Source organism: Cinclus cinclus, chromosome 14, assembly GCF_963662255.1.
Source record: "Cinclus cinclus chromosome 14, bCinCin1.1, whole genome shotgun sequence".
NCBI lineage: Eukaryota > Metazoa > Chordata > Aves > Passeriformes > Cinclidae > Cinclus > Cinclus cinclus.
The window spans coordinates 19,118,367-19,129,423 of NC_085059.1; the positions used below are offsets into that span (position 1 = coordinate 19,118,367).

At 51.2% G+C, this 11,057-nt stretch overlaps 1 protein-coding gene across 1 annotated transcript; it reads left to right on the forward strand.

Annotated features, from left to right (window-relative positions):
* The first annotated feature begins 746 nt into the window (after nucleotides 1–746).
* NKX2-5 (NK2 homeobox 5) lies at nucleotides 747–2,312 on the forward strand. Its single transcript, XM_062502246.1, has 2 exons — nucleotides 747–1,047; nucleotides 1,705–2,312. Exons 1-2 carry the CDS (start codon nucleotides 747–749, stop codon nucleotides 2,310–2,312), a joined length of 909 nt encoding a protein of 302 aa, XP_062358230.1.
* Nucleotides 2,313–11,057: the final 8,745 nt, after the last annotated feature.

Consider the following 11,057-nt stretch of genomic DNA (forward strand, 5'->3'; position numbering starts at 1 on the left):
ACCCAGTCGGCATTTCTCTCTCCAGCGCCAGGCAGGGGCTACTCAGGGTCTCTTTCCTGTCAACTGGACTTTGCAATCACTGTCCTGTTTCAGAATATGAATAGCTGTATAAAACCTGAGAGCGGATCTCCTCCTGAGCGCTTCACACAGCGGTGAACTCCCGTTTTTTAGTTCCTGCTATCGGATATTGCAGAATACTAAAAACAAAACCTCCGTTCTCTCGCTTAAAAAAAAAAAATTAAATCAGCACATATTTGGTTGATGGTTTCCTCCCGGCCTGTTTATTTAATCTGACTGTATGATAGATAGCGTCAGATAATGCTTTTTTACGCATTAGGCCATTCTTTTTAGGTTTTTTGTGTTGTTTGTTTGTTTTTTTTTTCTTCAAATGGATGAACAAACTCGCCGCTGCAAAGCTGGATAAATGCAGTGCCGCCCCTTTAAAAGAGCGGAGCTGTTTTTGAGATGTATTACTATATTAGGTGACATGGAACTTTGCATCTCTCATACCATCACCGCAATGTTGGCCAATAGAAAGCTAAAGTCACCCAAAAACTGCCTAGTCCCTCCTTCCCTCGCCTTATGGTCCGCTCCTACCTGGCCGCAGTGCACAAGTCCAGGGCTACTCTCGGGAATGCTATGTGCCCCCTCCGGGAGCCCACGCTCCACCACTGCTCCACCTTGGCTCTTCCCCACCTACTTTTCCATGACCCTGGGCTGCGGCCGCTGCCCCGCTGTCCTCCGCAATGTTTCCTAGCCCTGTGACAACGACCCCCTTCTCGGTGAAGGATATTCTGAACCTGGAGCAGCAGCAGCAGCAGGGCGGCCTGGGCTCCATGGAGCTGGCATCGCTGGCCTCCCCGTCCTGCATGCTGGCCACGTTCAAGCAGGAGGCGTTCGGTGCTGAGCCCCCAGCCCTGCCCGACCTGCGGGAGGAGCTGCCCGAGCCTCCCCCCAGCAAAACCACGGCCGCCTTCCCCGGCTCCTACTACGTGAAGAGCTACGTGGAGATGGATTCGGCCAAGGAGGCCAAGGCAGACAAGAAAGGTAAAGCCAAGCGCAGCTGCGGGGGGCTCGGAGAAGAAGGGAAAGCAGGGGGATGGCGGTCCCCGAGCGGGATTAGGGGTCCCCAGGACTGCGGGGAACAGGGCACAGCTCGGTCTCGGGGCCCGCAGCGTCTTTATCCCCTGCCGGGCCCTGCGCTGCAGGAGCGGGGCTCACCCGCCTGAGGGTCCCGCTGACCCCGGCCCGGAGACCCCCCCAGGGCTGTGCCCCTGCCCGAGGGTGACACGCGAGACCTGGAGTTTGGACAGGAACCGGGTAACAAATGCGATTCCTGACTCGCTCGGGGGTCGGGGTGGCTTTCAGCACAAAGCTACGAGCGATAAACCCGGGCTGGGGCACAGGCGGGCGAGGCTCACATCAGTGCACGGGGCACCGCTGTTTCCAAACCAAAACAAAAAGACGGGAAGTTTGCTGAAGAGGTACCTAAAGAGCGGGGCAGGGCCGGTCTCGTTGCTGCAGGAGCGGGTGGCCACAGCGGCCTGCGAGGCCAAGGAAGAGCCAGGATTCGCTCACGTTACACCCTCTTTATTAAATACTGATTTATAATTTTTTGCACAATTTTTTCCTCCCGCCTTTTTTTTCTGTTTTTTTTTTTTTTTTTTTTTTTTTTTTTCCCTTGGCCCGTTTATTTTGCTGCAGAGCTATGTTCCCTACACAAAAGCCTGGAGCAGGAGAAAAGAGACCTGGAAGATCCCGAGCGCCCCAGACAGAGGAAAAGGAGGAAACCTCGCGTCCTCTTTTCTCAAGCCCAAGTGTACGAACTGGAGAGAAGGTTCAAGCAGCAGAAATACCTCTCGGCCCCCGAGAGGGACCACCTAGCGAACGTGCTAAAGCTCACCTCCACCCAGGTGAAAATTTGGTTCCAGAATCGAAGGTACAAATGCAAAAGGCAGAGACAGGACCAGACGCTAGAAATGGTGGGGATCCCTCCCCCGCGGCGGATCGCGGTGCCGGTGCTGGTGCGCGATGGGAAGCCCTGCCTGGGGGAATCTTCCCCCTACAGCTCACCCTACAATGTCAGCATTAACCCCTACAGCTACAACGCCTACCCCGCGTACACCAACTACAACAGCCCCGCCTGCAACGCCAACTACAACTGCAACTACCCCTCCATGCAGCCCATGCAGCCCTCGGCACCCGCCAACAACTTCATGAACTTCAGCGTGGGGGACTTGAATTCGGTGCAAACGCCCATCCCGCAGGGCAACGCGAGCATCTCCACCTTGCACGGGATCCGAGCCTGGTAGAGCTGCCCCGCACACAGCCCGCCCCGGGGATGGGGATGGACGGGCTGCGGATGCGCCTGCGAGCAGGGCTCGGGACATTGCCAGGCTGCGGGGGTTGAGGATGGTTCAGTGGAGCATCCCCGAGGATCTCACGAGTGCGGTGGCCGTGGACGGGGTGGGTTTCGGTAATTTCGTGCGGGGCCAGGAAGGCACCGGTGCGGGATGCCCGCATTTCCCGGCCCCTCTCGCTCCCCTTCCACCCGGGTCTTCACCCTGATAATTCCCCTCCTTCCTTCCTACAAACCAGCCGCTAATTTCGCGTGACTTGTTCCTGACAACACCCAGCCAAACCCTGCAACTCTTTTTTTAACTTTTACTCTATATTAATTATTATTGACATCCACATTTAATTTTTGCACTTCCCGTACGGTCCCCGCTGTTCGGTCAGTTCTGCATCTCGGCACCCCCAGGTGTCCCTTGCGAGGCTGCTACTGCCGGCCAGGGCAGGGATGAGGACAGACAGACTCCCAGCCTGGCCGAGGGACACAGACACTCCGGCCCGCCAGGTCCCTTAGGGTTCTGCACTAAAACGTGAGTTAGTATGGAAATGCACTGCCCGCCCCTTCGTACGTGTTGCCCTTTGCTGTACAAGCTGACGGAGATCAGCGAGTTGTCATTAAAGAGAGTGGCTGAACCTTGGCGTCCCTGGCGTTCTTGTGCATCCCGGGGCTTCTCCCCCAGCTCCGGGAGCCTTTCCCCGCCGGTCCCGACCCCGGGTTTCTGAAGCCCTCCCGCGCGTTCGGCAAAAGGTGTTTGTAGTTTAAGGAATTTTAAAAAGAAGTTTAAAGGCGCATTTCGAGGCTCCCGGCCTGGCAGAACCGCTAAGGAGTGGCCCGTGACCCGGGCTGGGATCGGGAGCGACACCGTCGTTCCCACTCTCCGGGGGCTTGGGGCTGATTTATTCACTGTAAGGAGAGGTACCGACCCCCCAGGTCACAACCCAAAACCCCCAAACTGCCCCCAGCGCATCCGCGGGAGGTTTCCACAGCCGCTCCCCAGCCCGTCCCCACGAGAAGAGGCACAAAGGTCCCCGAACTGTCCCCAGACTGTCCCGGGACGGCGAGCGGGGCTCCCCAGCCCCCGGCTCCTGCCTCAGCCCCAGCCCCTCGGCCGCTTTTACGGTAGTCGCTATCAAATGTCAATTATGGGGAGTGAGAAACAGCAAACATTGTAATTCAGCGCAGTCACAACATCCTCTGAGAGTGTCTGAGGCTGTCCGGCCGGTGACAGGGCGATTAAGGGGACCTGCAACCCCTCCTGCCTCGGCCCTATCGGCCCCATCAGTAAACAGGGATGGAGACAGGGTGGCTGTGGCCCTGGGACAGAGGATGAAAGGCTGTCCGGGGAATGGAAGCTGCCTGCAGCCTTCCTCCCTCCCAACCGCACACACCCCCCGAGGTAGGACTGCACAGATGAGGAGCTCCCACCTCCTTCCAATCCCTGCAAGAGGAGCCCTGGGTGCTGCCCACAAAGCCCCTAATACAGTGTGGGGTGTAGACACCTGTCTGGGGCTCAGGGCTGGGCAAAGAGGGACCTTCAGCCTCATCCCGGGGGGAATCTGCCTCGGGGAGCTCACCCCAGCCGGCCACAGGGACATGGGGTGCGTGACAAAGGGGGCCAGAGCCTGGCAGCCTGGAGCAGGGGGACCTGGGCAGGCCAGAAAGGAGCAAAGGCCACTTCTCCTCATTTGAAACCATCTCCAAGGCTCCATGAGAGCTTTGTGCTAGGAGGACGCAGGATGGGGATGGGAGAGAGGCAGCAAACCAAAAATGAAGAGAGCCTAAAGAGAGCCGAGGGTGTCCGAAGAACTCCTGGAAAAGATAATGGAGTGGGGCAGGAGAAAGCTGGGTTTAAACTGATGAGTGCTGGGGGGCAGTCACAGCTTGCCTGAGCTGTCAAATGGTCACAGTGGTGCCACCCCGCTCCTGCTGTCACCACTGCAGAGCTCGGCCAGGGTCAGAGCACACAGCGAGACCTCAGACGGAGGACGAGACCAGAGCTAACATGGGATTACGGTTTAGCTAAAACTTGAACTCTCAAAAACTGGCCCTGAGCAGGGCCCTTCATTAAGTGGACAAACAAGATGGACAGCAGTGAAACGTCGGGAAAAGCCACAGGAAAAAGCAACTCCGCACATCAACGCAGAACCCTTCTCACATACTCCCAACATTCTTTCCTTTCCTCAGACCCCGTTATTTCTTTCAACCATGTTTATTTTCCTCCCGTAACAGCTCAGAGCTACAGCTATCAAGAAATCTGACTGTCCGGTGGGATTTTCTCTGCAGTGCCTGTTCTGGGCACCAGCTTTGGCTCTGATTTCCAGGACCTCGCTGCGCTCATTCTCGACGGGGATGAATGTCCCAGGAATGAATGTGAGCTCCAGCTCACACACTCCCCTCTTCCCCAGGGAATTGCATCACGAGCAGATGCAGGGCAGGATAAGCCGGGGGCTGGAGCAGCAGCCGGAGCCAGCCCAGAGAGTGATTTTAGGCAGAGGACACGAGCACAGCTGGCTGAGAGCAGGCGGGCAGCGCTGCCAGGGGCACCTTGAAGCCCTTCCATTAGCTGGATTAATGGGAAGTGCAAGGAGATAGAGGAGGAATGAACCCCCAGCACGCTGCTATCTGTGCTCACAGACCCCACTTCTCCTACCCCTGCTCTCCAGCTCAGCCTCATCTCCAGCTGCAGCTGCACAGGGTCAGGCAGGGGGAAAAGGTCCCCCCCCAGGACTCCCAAAACCACCGGGGCTCTGCTTCTCTGAGCCCAGCCCTCGGAAAGTCTCAGAAAAAGCGCACGTATCAAACCTGCCCCGTTCCTGTGTGAGCCTGAGGTGTTTCCTATCTCCAGAGCAGCACGAACAGCCCGTGTTTAGCAAGGGCTGCTCCTGAGGGAAGTGCGGGATCCTGGCGTTTCCCCCGGGAATCTGAAATCAGAGATCCTCCCCGTGCCCGGGGGCACGCTAAGGGCTGGAGGGAAAATAGCTTTTAATAAGAGTCGCACTTGGATTTGATCTCGCTCTTCCCTCAGATTTTTTTGGGATTACGCAGCCTAGCACTGGCATTGACAGCTCTGTTCAAACCTAGTTTTTTATTTTTTGGAGAATTCAGTGCCCCAGCTCCACCTGAGGGTGAGAGCAGCTCAGCCTCCTTGAGACAAACTACACATGGCAAGTTTATCCAAACTCTTTGGAATTCACACAATTTGTACAGGAACAAGTTGTCAGCTGTAAGGGACTGATACCAAACGCCCTTGCAGGTTTGGGTTTTTTTTTTTTTTTAGCAGTTTTGTAGGAACTGAAGTCATTGTTTTCCCCAAAAAACCCACTCGTGCAGTTCCTAAAGCGACAGAATTTTATTCCTTAAGTTCAAGGAGTTTCTACATCGGAAGTTATTCTCTGGAGTCTGACAGCAAGATAGGTCCTGGGAGGAATTAAGTGTTTCAGTGTTCCTGAGAAGCTCGGCAGGAAAACAACAGATCAACAACCCTCCTCTGTCCCCAGCCCCTAATTCATCTCACTGACATCAGTTTAGATCAGTATCAGCAGTAAGTGATTTCTTGTTAATGGCGATTATTAAGAAGAATCAACACCTTTAAAATGCCACTCCAGAGCGAGAAAGGGCTGGGCTTTCAGGCCGGAGTCCGATTTTTCATTCTTGCCTTGTTTGTTATTGCCTAAACCACGAAATTAACGCTACATTTTGACGCAGAGAAGGGAAGTAGGGATTTCTCCCAGCAGATCAAGCACCGGCGACGCATTTGTAAAACTTCATCAATCAAGGTTTAGCAGAGTGACGCAGATTACTTGAACATCTCTACCTGTCTCCTGCAGTAATTTTAAACCCTGCCTCTCCAGCGTTTCATGCAGCAAGAAAAACCCATTTAGAGACCAGATAATCCTGAGCCCATCAGCCACATTTCCTTTTGTCCTGCAGACTGGTGCTGGAGCTGATGGGCTGCCTAAATGAACAAAATCAGGTGAGTTCCTCTGCCTTTGCACGAAGGAGTTGCTGGAACTTCAAATGAAATACAAATTATTGCAGTAGAGCCTGGATGAATATGCAGAGACAGAAAATAAAGTCTTTCCCAGAAACTGAGTGCCCAGGAAGAGAAACTCACATTAGAAGAGCAAAGAATTTTTAAACCAGCTGTGTGCGAGCAGTTGGAGCACTGACCCCACTGAGACTGCAACACAACTCTTAAGTCATCCCTACTTAAAATAACATTTTTTTGTGTGTGTGCCAACAAAGAATCACGGTCAAATAGTTAAACCACAGGTCTAAGCCAGGAGATTGGGCATTTTCCCAACCCCATTAGAGAGGGGCATTGTGTTTGCAGCAGGTTCAGCTCAGTCCAGCCCACTATGAGCAGTCCAGAGGTTGTCCCGGCTCGGTTTGGAGCGCTGGAAAAATAAGCTGTCCATAAAAAAAAAAAAAACAACAACAACAAAAAAAAGCCCACAAAAACAAAACAAACCCAAAAAAATCAAAAATGAAACAAAAAACGTAAAAACCTCTTGTAAATGAGAATAAATCTTTGTGGTCAAAATTTTATTTCTTAGGGTTGGTTAAGATTAATTGGTCTTGGGGAGATAGCCTGGAGCTAAATTATATTATATTATGTAATATATATATTATATTATAGTGGAGTTGTAATGGGTATACACGGGTAAACTGAAGGCATGAATGACACTGCTGTGGAGTGGCCAAGGTCAGGAGTTAACAGGCTCAGACGGAGAGGGGGGGAAAAAACCCAAATAGATCTGTTGAGTATTTCAAATTCTGTGAACTGCTGTCTAAACAAGTTAGTAAGAAACAAACAGAATTCAAAAAGGCATTTTAGAGTTTTAGTCCTAGAACCAACTAATCTGGCTATTGAACAAGTTATTACCTTCCACAGCTCAAAACACCTGCTCTCAAACATTTTCCAGGGGTCTCATGCATTTGGAGCAGGAGTCGGTGCTCTCTTCTGCCACAAGAATACACCAGAGTTTATTTTAGCACAACAGACATTTCCTAAACGGAATGCATTGTCCTACAGCATAAGCTTGGAATAAATCACAATACTGACTCCTAGAAATTGTCCCCAAATCCTATCTTCCTGGCCCAGGATGTTTTTGTACTCTATTAAACGTGCAGAAGAAAAGCTGCTGTCAGAGCAATGGAGGAGCAGCACACAGACATGGGCAGTGCTGGCTTGGGAGCAAGAGGAGCCATTCAAAACAGATCACAAAAAAAAAAAATAAATTATATATACACACACACATTTCAGTCAAAGCAAGTTTCCCTTTTTTTTTTATTCAAGCACAAAAAAAATAGGATGAAAACCTTCTGCCTCGACTTCAGCAAACCTAATGGTATGAAGGAGATGACTTATGCTGTTTCAAAGGAGGAAAATTTAGATTTTGCTTGATTCCGGGTTTCACGCGCTGCTTTAAGCATTGTGCAGCATCAGCTGCTGCTTCCCAGAGAGCCGGGTCCAGATCCACCCTGCAATTACACACTTCCCTTCACAGACGAGCCTAATCCCACTGGAGATTCCACAGGGCAGGACAGGGGAGCAGACAGCCTCCGACACCCTGCTCGTTCCTGGCACGCTCCCCTGCCTAGGCTCCTGTGTCCTCCTGCTATTTATTGCTGCTTCTCAGGGTTAGAGGAGTTCTCCTGTTTGTTCTGGGTTTTATTTGAGTTACACCAGCCAATCCCATGCCCACGAAGCGACCCACAGGCTGTGCATCCATGGGAATTACAGGAATCCCCATCCTGGAGCCACGAGCACGCAGCCCTGCTCAGGATGCAGGGTCCTTGCTTCTGTCTTTAGCAACAATCCTTTCCAAGCAATGCCCCCAAAAATAATTGCTTTATTTAACCACAATTCTGAGGAAATGAAAGCATAATTACACAATTAAATCATAACTGCTGCCATAAAAACAGATGCTCAACCCTATCTGCCATCCAGAGCGTTCATCTGGGATCAAAAATTCACTTTTCTTTTAGATGCACACAGACAAAAAATAATTTTTAAAAAACCCCAAAAAGTGTGAAAGCTGCTGATTATTGGTTTCTCTGACAGCCAGGCCAGAGGTGACCTTTTGCTTGCTTAGACACCAATTTAGGGTGAAATATTGCTGGGTTCTGAGAACAGAATAAATAACCACTACAATGAGGCATTCAAACTGGAAATCAGCTTTTCCACTCCAGTCCTCAGTAGTAGCATTGTCTACAGCATTTCATTTCTGTACACACAAAGATTATTTCCCACGTAACAAGGTGAATATAAATACTCTCTATTTTTCCCCTACCAAAAACCCCAAAAGTAAGAGCACGTGAGAGAATCACGCCCCACGCAGCACATGGAACAACAGGGAACAGTTGTAGTTTAATTTCTAAATATCTTCTTCAATTTTCTACCTTGTCTAGTTCTGTTTGCCTCAACATTCTGGCTGTGAAAACGCCGTGCTCTGCCCCTTTGATCAGCTCCTGCACAGCCCTTTCATGTCCTGCTGTCCTCATTACCTCGTGTTTTAATTGCTGCCCTTGCCGGGGACAGACAGGTGGTGCAAGGTCACAGCAGGAGATGATGGATGGCTCAGGGCAGCGCCTGTGCAGATGACAACCACCAAAAATCCTCCTGCGGGGCAGAGCCCTGTCCTTGGGTTGGGATCAGCAGGGCACCGGCAGCATCCCAAGACCTCTTTTGGGTCCTGTCAGGGATTATTTCCTAACCACGCTTCCTTCAGGTTGCAACACACAACGTTATTTATCTGAGCATCACCATCCCTGCAAGTTCCTGGGGCCAGAATTTCACACCCCAGGGAAATGAAACAGGATCTGAACTCGGTAAAAATCAGGAGTGGGGTTCAGACGGAGGTGGCTGGGAATGGAGAGGCCATTTAAGCAATTAATTCCCATTTACACCATTTTGTTATCAAGATCACGAATTTCACAGATTTTGGTGTGTGCCTTCCAAATTCCCTAGCCCAGTGCTTTCAAGAAGTCTTGGAGATCATTCCTGTTTTATCAACCAAGATAACAACATCCTCTTCACTTCTGAGAGGAATAAAAGTAGAGTAGGTTCAAAAACCAGTTGAGAGAAACAGTGAGGGCTTCAGGTCTTCATTCTGTATTTTTATTTATTCCTTAAACACAGAATTGATAACTGGATTTTTTTTTCCTTTGAGTCACTGGCATTTTGTGAAAACTTTTTTTGGGGGGGAGGGGGGGGGGGGGAATCAGTCTGGGAAAACCTAGCTCTGCAGAGTACTTGTCATTGCTTCAGCAGCCACTGCTCGTTGCTTTACCTTTTCTGGGGGGTTGAACTCAAGAGTTTTGAGGTCTTGAAACTGAGAAGCCAGTTTTACTTGCAGCTCTGACATCAGTGGAATATTGAGATGGTTATTTCACCTCATGTACGGCATAGAGAGGCAGAGCTCAAGGGAGGAAAAAGGATCCTCCATCATCTGGAAAGGCTGCAAAGACAAAAATCCCCTCTCTGGAGTGCTTGGATGGAAAAGTGGATGGGGTGAGGAGCGGAAAAGCCTTTGCACAAAGAGGAACTGACTTTTCAAAAGAGAGAAGGCTTTTGCTGCCCTGAGCTAAAGATAGGATGAGCACAAGCAGCAGCTTTTTAAAGCAGCAGCTCCTTCCTTATCACAAACCCCGAGGAGGGAGCAACACTTGCAGGGAACGTGGAATTTTCAGAGATCTTCCTCCACTCCAGCATCACCCACAGCATGAATTGTCCTGCAGGGACCTGGCTGCACCTCGAGGGATTTTCCCTGCGTTTCTCCCTCATTATTATCCCGATTTTCTGCCTGGGTACCACAGGCTTGGCCTTCCTTTATCATTTTGACTTTTGACCTTGGGATGGAGGGGCTCTGCTGTGCCACCAGCACTGCTTCCTCCCCAAACCCCCTCCCACCCCAGGGATGCTTCACAGGAAGGGCACTGTGGTGATGGATCTGCCAAGACCAAGGGTCAAGTTTATGTTGATCTACAGGTGTCAGGAGCGTATTGATCCTCTGATGAAGGCCCCTGAGAGGTCACCATAAATCCTCAGGGGATGAAAATCCCACATAACTCCCTTGCAGATGTTGCAGAAGGAGCCAGATAAAGGAAAGCAGCCACCCAGCAAGTGTTAACAGACACCCTCAGAACAACAGGTGAGGCCACAAAACTTCTTTTCTTTTGCTCTAAGCCGGGGTGGCCAAACCTATAAAAAGGTGAAAACATCAAGCAATTCAGGCTCCTGTCAAGGAAAAATAAGCTCTCTTGTTTTAGCTCAGCTGGGATGGTTTTGGCTCACCCAGGACTGGAGACAGCCTCAGTACAGAGGCTTTGCCCTCCTTGGTCAGCACTCCCCAGACATTTCCCTGACAGTGGGGAATTAAACCCACCTCACAAAGTGCTGTTCTGCACACTCACAGAAGGGTTCGGGTCAGAAGGGACCTGAAGAATTATCTCACATTCCACCCCCTGCCATGGGCAGGGACACCTCTTGCACTGTCCCGGGCTGCTCCAAGCCCCATCCAGCCTGGCCTTGGGCACTGCCAGGGATCCAGGGACAGCCACAGCTGCTCTGGGTACCCTCACCATCTCAGAGAAGAATTTATTCCACACACCTGACCTACGCTTCCCCTGTTTCAGTTCGGACCCATTCCTCCTTGTCCTGACATTGCCTCTCCCCCTTCAGATCCTGGAAGGAGCTGTG

Excerpts from the sequence above, each read along its gene's own strand:
- NKX2-5 (XM_062502246.1), top strand. The coding sequence starts at position 747 with ATGTTTCCTAGCCCTGTGACAACGACCCCCTTCTCGGTGAAGGATATT. Across the intron at positions 1,048-1,704 it reads GGCCAAGGCAGACAAGAAAG|AGCTATGTTCCCTACACAAA; the intron begins GTAAAGCCAAGC and ends ATTTTGCTGCAG.